This window comes from Colossoma macropomum, unplaced genomic scaffold, assembly GCF_904425465.1.
Source record: "Colossoma macropomum unplaced genomic scaffold, Colossoma_macropomum, whole genome shotgun sequence".
Classification (NCBI taxonomy): Eukaryota; Metazoa; Chordata; class Actinopteri; order Characiformes; family Serrasalmidae; genus Colossoma; species Colossoma macropomum.
The window spans coordinates 17,653,247-17,668,905 of record NW_023494803.1 but is presented as its reverse complement, the minus strand read 5'-3'; the positions used below and the strand labels follow the sequence as shown (position 1 = coordinate 17,668,905).

The window sequence follows — 15,659 nt, the reverse complement described above, 5'->3', positions numbered from 1 at the left end:
GATGACGAGAAGAGAGAAAGAGAGAGAGAACAGTAGAATGGTTAATATGGTGCTGGATTTTTTGTATTTTATATGATTTTTAAGTAAAACGGTACCACGTTTCTCGTTTTGGGTACTGAGGTTAAGGTTAGGTAGGTAGGAGCAGGTAGGTGAGTAGCGTAGTATTAAGCAGGTTTGGCCACTTCCTGTTTCTCCCATCATAACAAAAACATGACTGTCAAACGCCAGAGGGCGCACGAGCGCGAGTCCGCAATAAATGGTGAACAGAGCTAAACGGCTAAAATCGAAAAGTTAAAATATTATTAATATATATTTAATATAATAAGTTAAAATATGATTAATATATATTTTGCCCGTCCGTGGCCGGTGTAGACCGCCAGCCAGGAAAGTGAAAGTAAGTGAAATATAAGCGTTTTTTTTTACTTTGGCAGATGATTTTTTAAAACAAATGACATCAAAATCTAGGAAAATGTGTTTAATTAATCAGAGATCGATTTGTGAAAAAAAATCACAAATGGATCTCGGTATGTTTGCTCCATATAGCTCTGTCTCCTTGGGAATAAGACTATCTGACTATCTGAGTTAAATTCCACATACAAACATTATCAACCTTGCAAATTCACTTGTTGTACATATTACTTGATTTGTGAAAATATACACTAACAGATTTTGTGATATTTTATTGTTTTATACAGGTCTATTTCCATTACCGTGCATACAAAATTGGATATTTGTATCATTTACCCAAACATTTGACAGTAATATCCCCGTTTATTTTGGAATCGCTCGGAAGCGCCCTCTCGCGTTTGACAAACCCGGAAGACATTACTGAGTGGCGTTTCTCCTCAATACAAGTTCTCCGGTAGTATTATCAGAGAATTTGTAGAGATGAGAATGACCACTCTGCAATGTCTTCCGGTTTTCTCAAACACTAGAGGGAGCTCCCGAGTGAGTCCAAAATGAATGGGTTGATGTGGAGCATTTGAGCAAAATCATAGTTTATAAATGCTTAAACATTTTTAATGTAAAAGAATGCAATCACTTCCATAGGAAGTGTCCAGGCTCCTCATAAATCGGCTCTGGTATTACAGAAATACAGAAGTACTCCTAAGGACAGGAATACAAACTTGCGCCACCCAGTGATAGAATTACACTATGCTGACTGAAGCTGCTATTTATGGGAGATTTTTCAAAGTTTCTACATAATTCAGTTTTTTAAGCGATAACAAAGTCATTCATTCAGAGTGTTTTGATGTGAAGTGCTGCATTGTAGAGGATGATTTAATGATTTATCTATCGTGGTGATGACAGGAACCAGGAGTCACAATGTCTTCAACACAAATTTTATTTGCTATCCAAAGCCACCAATGAACCTGTATGTGTCTCCTGAATTTTTATATGTAATGTTGATAACGGTAAAACATGGTACATCCCAAAATGGGGGTGGGGTGGTGATTTAGCCTTTTAATGTCCTGCATATACCCCTCCACTATGAATGGATTAAGAAAGCACATTCCAAACTATCATAAGACGATGTTTCAGGCATCAGGCAATGAATTGTTTACCATTTAATACAAAAGCTATCTTTGGGGTAGCTATAGTAGCATTAAACGCTTTAGATGTTTCTACCACTGTGAACAAATCTGACTCAGTAAGTTTCTGTAAAACAGAGCATTTAACATCAAACCACTCTGAAAGACTTTGTTTACATCATAACCATTTAAATATGCAGAATTTGATGGAATGGTTCACCATAAAAATAATTACTCAGTTTTTTCCTGATCCTGTAGACAGTCAGCCAAGATGCTTAGTGTGTGAGGTTTGCTCCTTTAGTTTTGCACTGGAGCTATGAGGCTAATATGTCTATGTCAGTCAAAAAAGATTAGCTACATTAGCCTTGTAGCCTCCGGTACAAAGCATGCAAACTTTGGACACCAAATATATCTTGACAGATCGACTTCCTTTGGGGTAAGGGAAAACTTGACTGAATTTGATTTAACAGTAATTCATTCTTTTAAAGGGGAATTCCACCAAGTTTATGAAATTTCTTAATAATTCAGGCCTTGGGATGCAAACAGTCTTTCAGTGTAGTTTGATGTGAAATGGTTCATTTGTAGAAAAACTTAGGCCTTCAGACTCTAATTTCTTTACAGTGAACTTAAATCTGAAAAAATAAGTTATCTTTGGGAACTATTTTGCCTTACAATGTCCTGCATGTACCCCTCCTCTATGAATGGATTAGATTAGAATAAATGGATGCAAATATGTTTTAAGCCAAACCTTCATCACAAAACTATCATAAAACAATGCGTCAAACATCAGGCAGCATATACCCAAACATTTCATGTAATAGCTTTCTGTGAGGGGGCTTTTAGCGGTGGACGTCTTGTTCCTATCACCACCACTGTGAACAATTCTGACTTGGCACGTTTCTCTAGAACAAAGATTTTCACATCAAACTACTTCGAGTGACTTTCTTTGCATTCCAGTTATTTAATTGTGTGGAAGTTGAAAAATCAGTGGAGTTCCCCTTTAATAAATGGCAAAGAAATCCAATGAGCCAAAGTATCACAGCTAATAAACTCTACAAGGTAAAACGTGCTGATTGTGTGATTCCTGTTGACCAGGATGGCTTTCATGGATATGTCGTCTGAAGATATTGACTATGAAGGGAGCGATAGCTCAGAAGAAAACAGTGAAGAACAAAACTACAGAGTTCGGCTCTCATCAGCAAATTATACAGAGGTACATTGCTGACATTTCACACTATTTCACATTATGAAACCATGGACTGTCTACCAATCATAATTATATGTTTAGAACTATGTTTGTACATGTGATTGATTAGAGCCTTCTTATCGTCATTCTCACAGGTGGGTTTTACAAACAAGAAAGAGGTGAATAAGAAGAGGTGAGCGTCTTTGGAAGCCTAAAGTTTCAGCGCTAACAAATGTGATTGACACTCTGCTTCTTTTGTGTGATCTGTTAATTTGCATGTTCATTTACTCTGCACATCAGGGTGAAGAGGGTTGTGTCCTGCAAGAGAAAAACACGTCACCTCACTCTGACCTCAGGAGTACGCAGGAGGCCATCAATAAATGCCAAAACGTTTGATGCATTCAGCAAGGACAGTGAACAGGCTGGCAAAGCAGAAATGCTAGAGGGAGGCTGCCGTGAATTGCATCTCAGCGTGCCTCAGGACAGTAGGATGGAGGAAGACAGCGTCATATACTGTGACTACTTTTCAGCGGTATAAGTCAAATATTATGCAACACAGAACTAAGTCCAAATTCAGTCCCAAGTACCTTTTACACTGACCATCAAGTGCCTAATATAGCTAGTGTACTGGACTTTTACAGATATCAAAGGACCACAAGCAAGTGACAGAAATTCTCTTTGGACGGAATCTGAAGCTCAACATAGCCTTAACGCTTTGGAGAAGAAATATCGGAGAACTACTTTCATTTCTTATAAAGTAATTATAGCAGCAACAGACAGTACTGTTACTGTGCAAAAGTCAAAGCCTCCCTCAGTTTATTTCATTTCTAGTCAAAACAGCTGTTAAGTGCAAATTATTAATTTTCAGCATCAGGGAAACACATATATTTAACAGAAAATTAAACAAAAGCCTATTCAACTAAATATGACATCAACATTTTCTGTATTTAGTGTGCACCCTTTATTACAGCTTGCAATCTTTCTGGCAGACTCACTTTCAGTTCTTCAAAGAAATATTTTGCCACAGCTCCAAAGTTCAGTCTTAGAAGTTGGTTGCATTTTCTGCCAATGAATAACTTGCATTTTATGGTCATTTTAATGGAAATTAACTTAATGAAAGAAGGTCTCTGACTTTTGCATAGTACTGTACACTGAGTATTTTAACCATTGGTAAATGTTTAATTGTTAGCAGTGTTAAACTGGAACACTATGCATTGTTTTATTATTTTATCTTCACAGAATCCGGGATTTCAGTGTGCTTGTTGACTGCCTACCAGTATTTACCAAAAGGTGGGTACACAAAGTAACTTTGAAACTGATTTTAAATGGTGCATCACATTTATACATGTCTCCATTTGGTCTTCTAGCCTTCACGCTAAATGTGCCTATGTGTCTGTTGGCTTTTGTGTGGATATTTTCCCTCTGGTGAAAAATCTTCTCAGAAGTCATTATGAAGAGTAAGTCCTTCCATTGAAGTATCTCAAAACAAACTTTATTAGCTGTGATAAAAGAAATCCCTTTCGATCTGATCTTACTCCTTACTCCTCAGTTATCTCATCACCGCCCTTCTGTGGATTCAGGCAGTGTTGACAAAATGGCTGCCACAGCTATCACAAGTTGATGGGGGTGAAATTGGCATCTTTTCTCCTGATTATAAGTGAGCTACTTTAAATATAAAAAAACAAAAAACAAAAAACAGAAAAAAAACAAAAAACATACTGTTACTTTAGTTTGTATTTTGCGGTTTTGCTGACAGGAATATCCAGGCTATCAAGCAACAACTGCAAGGACTGTGGAGACAGGAGCATCAGCTATATTTCACCACTGAAGCCACAACAGAAATATGGAAGGTAGTTTATGGTTTGGTCATACAGTTTTTGTCTTATATTTTTCAATTAGTGGTCACATAGACATGTGGGTTTAATCATGGGTTTTAACTTCAGACCAGTTGCTCATACCTTAAAATGTTATTTTTTTTTTTAGACCATTCAGTCACAACTGTATCAGCTATGACTGTACTAGAATGAAGTGCACTGAGGAATCCAGCATGCCAACTTGACCCAAGTTACAAATCATATAAAGCAGTGATGGAGAATGACACACCAAATATCCATCATTCTGACCTACAAATCAAGACAGCAAGGTCATTTTCTTTTCTTTTTAACAGTAAAGCTGTTCAAATATTGTATCATATATTGTATTGTATACACCATCATAAGCAAATAACGCATGTATTAGTTTTACAGTATACAAAAGAATTTTGCCCTTTCTGACATGCCGAAACATTTTAAATGCATTTTGATTGTGATGGAATTTGTAGGTGATCAGATCTTCATGTTATAGAGAACTCAATAAGACAGATAACACAAACAACTATATAGTTCACCATGATCCAACATTAAATTTCTTTATGAGCAAAAGTATGTGAACCTCTGTTTTCAGTAACTGGTGTGACCCTTGAATGACCAAGCAAGCGTTTCTTGTAACTGATCAGTCCAGCACATTGACATGGAGAGATTTTAGCCCATTCCCCAGTGATGTTGGTGGGCTTTCCTGCATGAAGTCCAGGCTTAAAGTCCTGCCAAAACATTTCTGTTGTATTCGGGTCTGGACTTTGACTCAGCCTTTCCAAAACACAACACTTCTTCTACTTCACCCATTCTTTGGTAGACTGACTGCTGTGTTTAGGGTTCTTTTCTTGCTGCAAGACCCATCTTCTGTAGAAGTTCAAGTTACGGACAGACAACTCGACATTCAATGGTAGAATTTTCTGATACAGTCTAGAATTCAAAGCTCCATCAATATTATCAAATTGTAATTCTATTTGAGTGTTTCTTATATTGAATTATTAATTGATTTTGATTTTAAAAGTATTTTTTTCAGTTGATAAATTGATTGCTGAGTGGCATGAATGGTAACTTGTTGATTCAGGATCACTACAGTCATAAACTGGATTAACTGGCTACCCAGGATGAATAAGGTCATGAACTCCACTAACTAGTTATCCAAGATCAACATAGTCAATAATATGTCTAACTATCAATCCGATGTTTTTATCTATGAAATAAAAAGTGTGTGTGTGTGTGTGTGGGGGGGGGGGCGCAACTCCAGTTTCATGTATTTTGACCATGGTAACTGCTGTACTGTAAGAAACTATGGTTAAGGCCGACTGATAAAATTGGGTCCTAACTAAGCAACTTTGTAAAACATGTCAGAAAATCATACAGTAGCCCACTGTGGTTAGTGATTTGTTTTATTTTTGATTCTCTTTACCTGTTGTCACGACTTTGATGAAGATATGATCACATTTTGGCTTAGATTTATGTAGAAATTCAGAGCATTCTAAAGGGCTCACAAACTTTCTAGCACCACTGTATGAGAATTGACAACTGTTCACAGGTTATAAAGTGATGATATTTTATTATAAAGGAATAAATGGACTGATAATGCTAAATGTCAATTCAAAATGCATGTTTTTGAAATAAAAATGTTCCTAATACCCAATTATGCATTAATTTTTCTGCACAGTGTAGCTATGTTTAGGCTATGGTCAGGGATGAATTACTCACCGCAGCCACTAGCCAGGGGCCCAAAGACTGCCAGAAGCCTCAGGGTTCTCAATGCACAGGGCTCAGAGATGCTCAAAGATTTGGAACAATCCACTGGAGACATAAAAATGTGATTACTGAGTTGCCTTTGACTGTGTATAATTGAGAAATGTTATCTGACTCGACTCAACTATTATGGAGTCATTAAATGTTGTTATTGTGATTACAGTGAGATATTTTAGACGATGTGATTAATGTTTGTTTTCAGACAAAAACAAAAAAAAACACAAACCGTCATAATGTGAGCACAATATGCTATTACATGGCTCATGTTTTCTTAAATTAGTGAATAAAATGTCTAAAGTACCTTTTGGCAAGTACATTGTAATGTTAGTGTTAAAAAAAAACTAACAAAAGTATCGATATTTATGAATATACCAAGTAATTCCAAACATTTGAACGTTAGTGTTAATCTCGCTGCCCATAATCTCTTATTACTACTTTTAGTTTTTTTAGTACTTTTTAAATCGCTTTCAGTGTTTATTTTATTATCACAGATGCGATATCGTTGCGTTATTTTTACATATGCGTCATTATTGTATTGTAGAGCTCATGCGCGTCTGAAACCTGCGTAACTCTAACGCAGCCTTTTCTCACTGTGCTCCTGACGTCACTCTCCGCCGTCCGAGTCGGGCTGTCAAAACGCTCAAAACACAACGGACAGAAACGTTTGAATTCAACAATATGGGTTTTAACTTCAGCTGACTCGCAGATAAACACTTCCAAACGCCAGTCAAGATGCTTTTTAAGTGCTCTGTTGGGGCTGTCTCCTTCATATTTATCACTTTGTTGGGGCTATGGCCGTGTTTTTGCTGCGGGCAGCAGACTGCTTACAGCCCGGGGACAGTGGAGCAGGTGGCGGTCACGTTAGCAGAGAGCGACCGCGCAGCGCTGGAGGAGACATTTCAGATTGAAGGCCGAGCTGTTGTGTATGGAGTGAGACCAGAGGCCTGGGCTCCTTCCTCTGTCGTGCTGGTTGATGGAGAGGAGCACGTCGGCTTTGTCAGGTTTTTTCCCTCATAATTACCCTATAATGCACAACATGGAGACCGAATATAATGTATAATGTTGCCCGGCTAAACTTTGCACGTTTCTCTATCCCACAAGACTTGATGGAAGCTTCACAGTAAACGATGTCCCTTCTGGATCATATGTGGTCCAGATTGCGTCCCCGGTGTATAAATTCGAGCCTGTCAGAGTGGATATCACCAGCAAGGGCAAAATGAGGTAGGTTAACGTTGGATTTCTGAATGCACTGGAACACGAGGTTCTTTATAGCACCTAAAAGGGTTCTTCTGTTGTTACAAGCTTGACACTGTAACAAAAGAATAACCCTCTTTCAGAACCATTTAAAAAAGTTTTATACAGAACCATTTACATTTCAGCGTCAGTCCCTCTACTCCCTTTCCCCCTCCCTCTCTAACTGGCTATATCCATGACATTAAGAGTTGGATGAGCTCTGATTTCCTTAAGTTTAACTCTGATAAGACTGGTGTCCTAATAATTGCCCCCAAAACATTTACTAGTACCCACTCTGATATAAGCTTTGACATTGATGAAGTACATGTAAAACCCACAGAAACTGTTTGTAATCTTTGATTCCTCACTTTCATTTGATTTTCATATCAGCTCACTTATTAAGACCACCTTTCATCACCTTCGTAACATTTCCAGACTCCTGATTGTCCTTCTTTCTGGTCTCCCAGCTGAACTCCTCACTAAATTACATTATGTTCAAAACTCAGCAACTAGAGTCCTCACTCACTCAAAACGCTCTACACACATTACACCTATTTTCTACAAACTGCATTGATTACCTGTCTCTGTTACAATACAAACTACTCCACATAACCTTCAAAGCCATACATAAACTTGTCCCTTCATAAATTGCTGAACTTCTCCGTCCTTACACCCAGCCCGTACATTTAGGTCTCCTGGTACGAGTTTGCTTAATGTGCCCTGGTTCAGATTGTTCTCAGTCGGTGGTAGGGTGTTCAGTGTAACAGCCCCAAAACTTTGGAACTCACTTGCTCAGAGTATCCATGTTCTTACCTCTATCTCAGCCTTAAAGACACATCTCAGAACCTACCTGTTTTCTTAGTGCTTTCCTTTACTCTAAATTTCATGTTTCAGTTTTTCTATGTAAAGCAACCATGGGTATTAGAAAGCAGCTATATAAATTAAACATACAAAACACTCTCCATCAATCTGATGAACCATTTCACCATGCACAGAACCATTTAAGCATGAAATGGTTCTATATAGAACCATTGCCTTAACTTAAGAACCCTAGAATAACCATCTTTTTTAAGGTACATCAATCATCTGTCATATGTATGCACACTGTAAACCCACATAAGTTAGCAAACCTTAAAATAATCAATCACTTTGCAATTTGTAGGTTCTTTGCATAATGCTTAAATTACTGAGGATGGTGACACAGATATTTCAGTTGACAGAGCTTAAAATGTTATTTTCATCACACAAATTAATATTAAATTGACAAGTTAATATAAATAAACTCTTCAAAGTCATTTTAACTCATTCATGAGTGACTTAAATACTTTGCAAATGATTAATGGACTGCTCCACAAGTAATGAACAATTTATCTTCAGACAGACCAGAACTGTCCATTTCACTGGATACCTTTGGTTTTATGAACTCAGAAGTCAGAAGCTGTTTAAAGACTGATGACAACCAATAGTTACTTTACACTTGTGACATTGACTGATCTGGTAAACTGCAGCACCATGTTATAACATATAGTTCTCAGATTCATGAACTTAAAAAGAAAGGAACTAATGAACATGCTTGATAGGTTTACTTTAGTATTAGTCATTTATGTTTTAGGTTTTTCTTTAATTTCAATGAATGAATTTCAGCTTTGGGGGTTATAGTGCATATGAACTGAAGTTTGTTGGTGCTTTTCTTCTCTTTTTGGGATCTTTTGGTATACAATAAAATGAAAGTGAGAGATAAGAAGGACAGCAATGAAGTCACGAACAGAACAGAATAAAATTAAACACTAAAAAGCAATGAATAACTCAGTGTAAAAGGCTAAACTGAATACTATAATACTATACTATAATACTATAAAGCTGTCTAAAATATACTAAAATACTGCTAACTGAGGTATCTGAGTAGAGTAAATGTAACTAGTTACTGCCCACTCCTGGCTGTCATTGTGTTTTTGTCTTTTTGAAGGTTCACGTCATTGCCCTTATGTGTCAAGATTGTAGCTCTGTTTTTGTCTTTATAGCCTAGGATATGGAAAAAATGTAGATCATTTATATCATTACCATCTCTAAAAAGGGGGTTTAGTTCATTTAAAAATGGATGTATGACATGCATTTAGCATTCCATTATTGTTGGATAACATTCCTGTACTTTTACTTGCAGGGCACGCAGAGTCAATTACATCAAGACATCTGAGGTAGTCCAGTTGCCTTACCCACTTCAGATGAGATGCAGTGGACTTCATTCTTACTTTATTAAGCGAGAGACTTGGTGCTGGTCAGATTTCTTCATGAATCCCATGGTAAGTTTGGTCTTGTTACATGTCCTTCCCAGGGATCTAGAGTCACTGTAGTGAATGACACTTCAAAATGTAATCCATCAGCAAATGATGAGATCAGTTTACTTTCTTTCTGCTCTTTCCTCAGGTTTTAATGATGGTGCTTCCTCTTGTGATCATCCTTCTTCTTCCAAAGGTCATCAACACAAATGACCCAGGGATGAGAAGGGTAAGCAAGTCAAGCAAGACAGACCTTCAGTGACATTCATATATCTGCTGCTAGATGGATTCTGAAACTGTTGCTTTTGAATGAACAGTGTACATAAATTAAGGATTGTTATTCAGCACAGTGTGATAGGTTTTTACTCCAGTGTCTTGTTCTTTTGTTTCTATGTGACAACATGCAATCCCTGTTTATGTGCTTTTTAGGAAATGGAACAGTCAATGAATATGCTCAATCCCAACCCTGAACTTCCAGATGTGTCTGAGATCATGACTAAGTTCTTTGCCCCGCCCAAAAGCCACAGCAGTAAGCCAGGAGGCGAAGGTCACAGGGGTCACAGGGGTCACAGGGGTGGCGGCCCTAGGAGGAGGTAGCACTCAACTGTGCTGGGAGACATGTTACTACTGCCTGATTTCCCTGATTCAGGCCTTTGTCAGCAATCATTTGCCAGAAAACAATCTGCCTTAAATGTTTAAGAGAAGAAGTGAAGGGTTTCATTCCAAGACGCATTTTAGAATATTTCTAAAATACACCGTTGGAAGTGAGCTTTACACATACAAGACAGATCAGTGCTATATTATGATTAAAAAATGTGTTTTCCATTACAGTTCAGCTGTTATTCTTTAAAGAAATGTGTTAAATTCACTATTCACTATTGTAACAAATGGATAAACAGCATTTTGGAATGAAACTCTTCATAGGATGCTGTTGTCATTGCTAATGCCTTATTTCACTGTGTTTAACACCAAGTTTGATTGCCTCTGGTGCTGTAATGCCTTTATTAATGCAGAATGTTTTTGAATTTGAAACTTCTCCCGGGTACATTTCTAATTTTAAAACAATTTAATTATTTATTGACTGATTATTACCTCAGAGAAAAAAAAAATTAAATTAATTCAGAGCTTTATTAATATTTTATTGACCTTATGTATTTAAACAGAGGATAAATAATTTACTACTGACTAATATCATTTCTTTTATCCTGTCATTATGCTGTTCTGTAGTGGTTTTTTTACTCCCTGTGTGTATTTTAAAGCCAACAGCCTTGGCTGACCATTATGGAAGTTGAAGGAGTGAAGGCTAAATATAGCAGTAGTGAGAGTGAGGGAGGAGCACCAGTGGGACTTTGAGTGACAGTCCAGCTTAGTTAGCTTTAGCAGCAGCCTGTGAAGTGTTTGCTTACAAGGGCAAACTAAATTAGTGGATCCTGAAAGGACTGTAATAGTTTTGTTTTTTCAGAGCTTGTACCATCACTGAACCTACATCTGAATATAACATACATAAAACAACCAGTAATGTTTTGACCTCGTATTTATTTTCAAACATTTTATGACTGTTTTGAGCATTTACTGGATTATGCCTTAATATTCAAATTTGATGCCAAGACATAACTTCCCACTATGCCCATGTATAGTATGTAATGTCATACCCTTCTTTTATTTAATCTGTAGTCAAATCATACATTTAACAAAACATTAAAAAGAGCAATAACTACATATAACATTAAATCTTTCAGTATGTGTGTCCACCTTTTGCCTTTATTACAGCTTTCATTCTTTTTAGGAGTCTTAAAAGTTGCATTTTCTGCTTTTCATGATCCAAATGTTTCAAAACACATTCATTGATGTTGAGTTCTGACGTCTGGGGTGGTCAGTCCATTGTTCTCAGAACACCAGCAGCATTTTTGTTTCATTTGCAGTGTTCACCACAGTACATGTCACTTTATCATAGTTCAGTAGTTTGGTCAAATGCCCAAGGAATATGCGGCCTTCTGCATCTGATTTTTTTTAATAGGCAGATTATATCAGCTTCCATAGGCTTAGCAGTTAGGCCAAACAGAGTGAGAGGTAAAGCCTTCCTTACAGTTTAAAGACTTACAACTTGACTGTTAAATTCAGGAATTTGCGTGAATTGCAATAATCATCAAATATGTTATTTAATGCCGTCCCAATGGAATAAAGAGATTACTGTGGCAAACTGTGAGATATCATGACCTACAAAAGGAAAGGGTTCATACAAGCTATCCAGCACAGTCCCATCCCAGATGACACAGATAAAAGGCTTAAACCCTTGGTGTGTTCCTGTGTGACGCGAGAATGGGGCTGAAGTCCAGTGCTGATAGGCCCTGTGTAGTCTGTAGATATGTGAGTCTCTGTGGACTCTGAGATTCAAGTTGGCAGCCCGGATTTCTCATTTTCTGTCATTCACGGTGAAGTGTTAGCTTTATATCTGTTGCAGGTTACACAGATACAAGGCAAGTCACGATACACGTAAAGGTAAGCATGTAGCATTTTATTAACTTTGAGACTTTGTAGGCCTACTGGACGAAAATATTTATTTTCCCCTTGCAAATGACATGATGTAATCAACATGTACAGTACTTTGTGTACCGGCTAGTTCTGACATTTCTTTCCTCAAAAAACCATTGAAAACAGATCAAGTTATAAAGTTTGCTAAGTTATGGTTCTAACTCTGTCTTTTGCTCTCCTTTGGAAATGGGAAATGTGTGTGCTTCTAAAGGATGAAACAGTTGGGCAGCAGGATGTTGGCTTTTCTGAGTCTGCTCATTTCGACTGGAGCCCTAGCTGTGCAGCCTCATGCTAAAAACATCCATCTGCTTTCTCCAGAAGAGCAAAAATTCATCCTAAATTTTGGACATAAAGGTACCAGTACAGGTTTCTTTTAGCTTTGCTGGTTTTATTAACTTGTTAAACGCCAAATTATTCTTGGCCAAAATTAAAATAGTGCAATCATTAATTTGTTGTTAATGGAATCCATAGAGTCATTGCACTTTGAGAAACAATTCATTTGAGTTGTAATCTATGGAAGCCCATTCCTGCCAGGTAGAAAAGAAGAGTATCACCTATGTTACCTCCTATTCTGTTTCTGGCAGCAAAAAATGTTACTTAGTATCTTGAAATAATTGCTTCTTTTCTCCAAATAATGACTTACTATGTTGAAATAATGACTCTGTTAAAATAATAACTTAATTAGATATGATTTCAAGTAGGTAAGTCAATGGGCTTCCATAGACAAATTACACTTAAGATGTTGCATTTGAAGTTCAATTGACCCTAAAGCTGTAATTTTGCTAATGAACTTCTCTAAGGGCTGTTCTCCAAAGCGTTTGCAGTTGTATCAAGAAATAAGTAATAGTAATACTATTTTTTTTAACTGGGTTTATGGCACCACGCCTGGTTCAAACTACACTACATAAAGACATCGACTTTTGACACAGAGCTTCCACGTCTCTGTCTCATTATCTACAGATAGTGTCTGCTAGCACAAATACTGACCTGTTGTTTTCTATGGACTAAGTCACTTTGCATCTTTCTATACCTCCAGATCTGTGGCTTATTAGTGCAAATACTCAGAATTCCAAGCTCTGTTTGTGTGTACAGTACTGTGCGAGTCAGAAACCACCCTTCATCTACTTAATTTCTAGTCAAAACGCCTTTAAGCGTCAATTTTTAGGAGGTTTTTCTGATCAAATTAGATAGCATAATCCACTAGCTTAAGAAAGAGGAAAGTCAAAAGAAAATAATTCAAATAAACTGGAGCTTCAGTAAATAGATATGAATAGATATAGTAGAAATGAGACCACAGTCATGTAAGATCTGAAGGACCACCAAAACTTGCAAGCTCGGAGAAACAGTACTTAAAAGCTTTCATCTTTGAGAGGCAGTAGCTCCACTCTTACTTCAGATCTGAAAAATCCACAGGTGTTTCCGTCCATCCTTCCACTGTGAGAATACAACTCAACACTATGAGTCTGAATGGATGTGTAGCTGTCAAGAAGCTGTTACTGAGAAAAGAAAAGCCAACAAAAAATAAGAAAATTTGAATGGAACAGAAAAGAAAAAAAGATAAAAATAGAATAAGACTGTTAATGCTTCTCATTTTTGAAAGTTGTGCCTCCATCACATAGATTATGCCAGAGGTAGTGAATCCCAATCCCGGAGAGCTAGAGTCCAGCTCAGTTTGGCGTTTTCCTTATCCAGCTCATCTTTTTATTCAACTTATCTGCTAAATGCCAGCTTTAGTAAGTGTTAGAGTACAGAAATTACTTCTGCTGGACTCCAGCCCTCCAGGACCTGAATCCAATGCTCTTGGATTCACATGCAATGCCAGTATACACCACTGACAATCCTTTTTAATCTAGGTTAATCTAGGTTGTTTGAGAAACAAGCCCTATTTGCTTAATCCTCGTTCAAAGTTCTCATATGCTTCTTCCTACCAGAGATCCCCAGGGACTGTCATGACCTGTGGGAGAGTTCTGGAGCTCAGGCACGGGATGGCGTCTACTTGATCAAACCTGCAGATACACCCATTGTAGCCTATTGTGCCATGCAGGAAGGCGGCTGGACTGTCATCCAGCACATCACGGTCAACAGCAGTGTAGATTTTGACCGTTCTTGGGAGGACTACAAGTTAGGCTTTGGAAGCCTCACTGACAACCACTGGCTTGGCAACGACTACATCCACCAACTCACCAGTGGACCTGGGCACTATAAACTTGGCATCAAGCTGGTGGATAAAGACGCAAAGACCAAGACGGGCGAGTATGATCCAGTACTGGTGGAGGATGAGGATGCCCAGTACCGCCTACGTCTAGGCCTGTATCAAGGCACAGCCGTGGACGCGCTCACCATGGACCCAGAAAACTACCTCCACGACAACCAGAAGTTCACCACCAAGGACCGGGACAATGACAACTACTTCCAGAACTGTGCCAAGCTGGAGTTCCAGGGAGTGGCCGGAGGGGGCTGGTGGTACGACGCCTGTGCCGGGGCCAACCTGAACCGCCGCAACGTCATCTACTGGCAAAAGGACTGCAACAAAGAACATTTGTGTAAATACGCGTGGATGATGGTGAAGCCTTCAGACATGGTCAAAGTCATCCGTCCAGCAGACTGCAAAAGAGACGAGCTCTGATCTCGTTACACTCTTATAGATAAGCTTTAAGGTTTTAGGCGGGGTTGATCTTGGGGAACGTGATGATAAATTGTTTCTTGATCATCTGATAAAGAATAAGACAATGGAAAGAGACTGAGAAAATTTAGATGTAAAATCAATGATTAAAAGATCAGTCACAGGTTTTTTATTAAAGGACGCACAAAATGTTGTGAAGCAGATCTATATTTTTGAAAAAATCATCCAGACATACAGGTTTACAGTCACAAATTACACTAACATGAACAAAACAGCAAAGAAGATCTCACATGATTCTGCCTGTACATGAAATTGTAAGTCATCATAGGAACATAACTGTTATTTTTGTCACCTCCATTGACAACTATAAAGTTGTAATGGTATGTTTCATGAATTTTTCTACTACAACATCCTTAGAAGTGATTTGTTTTATGCATCTTTACCATCATAGCTGGTAACCAAATTATCAAAATATCAAGTTAATCTTAAATGGAACTCTTAGGACATGTAAGCCTCAATATGGTGCACATGTACAATACTATCAAAATATGTTGTAAAAACCAAGCAAAATACTTTATTTGGTATTGAAAATAGACAAAATCCCTCTAGTTTTGTTGCAACATTAAAAAATTGCTCTTGTTCGGTGAGTGAGGAACAGTGAGC

The 15,659-nt window shown here is 37.8% G+C and overlaps 3 protein-coding genes across 3 annotated transcripts; all 3 read left to right on the top strand.

Annotated features, from left to right (window-relative positions):
• The first annotated feature begins 19 nt into the window (after positions 1-19).
• Positions 20-4,731, top strand: LOC118823884 (KATNB1-like protein 1). Its single transcript, XM_036593728.1, has 10 exons — positions 20-145; positions 2,628-2,745; positions 2,874-2,911; positions 3,019-3,250; positions 3,360-3,475; positions 3,958-4,008; positions 4,086-4,175; positions 4,268-4,375; positions 4,475-4,568; positions 4,702-4,731. Exons 2-10 carry the CDS (start codon positions 2,629-2,631, stop codon positions 4,729-4,731), a joined length of 876 nt encoding a protein of 291 aa, XP_036449621.1. The 5' UTR covers positions 20-145; position 2,628.
• Positions 4,732-6,919: 2,188 nt separating this feature from the next.
• LOC118823307 (ER membrane protein complex subunit 7-like) lies at positions 6,920-11,560 on the top strand. Its single transcript, XM_036592814.1, has 5 exons — positions 6,920-7,333; positions 7,434-7,553; positions 9,727-9,865; positions 9,990-10,070; positions 10,271-11,560. Exons 1-5 carry the CDS (start codon positions 7,065-7,067, stop codon positions 10,436-10,438), a joined length of 777 nt encoding a protein of 258 aa, XP_036448707.1. The 5' UTR covers positions 6,920-7,064; the 3' UTR covers positions 10,439-11,560.
• Positions 11,561-12,137: 577 nt separating this feature from the next.
• zgc:194887 (uncharacterized protein LOC571819 homolog) lies at positions 12,138-15,194 on the top strand. Its single transcript, XM_036592813.1, has 3 exons — positions 12,138-12,340; positions 12,585-12,727; positions 14,305-15,194. The coding sequence occupies exons 2-3, from the start codon at positions 12,586-12,588 to the stop codon at positions 14,997-14,999; spliced, it is 837 nt and encodes a 278-aa protein (XP_036448706.1). The 5' UTR covers positions 12,138-12,340; position 12,585; the 3' UTR covers positions 15,000-15,194.
• The last annotated feature ends 465 nt before the right edge of the window (positions 15,195-15,659 follow it).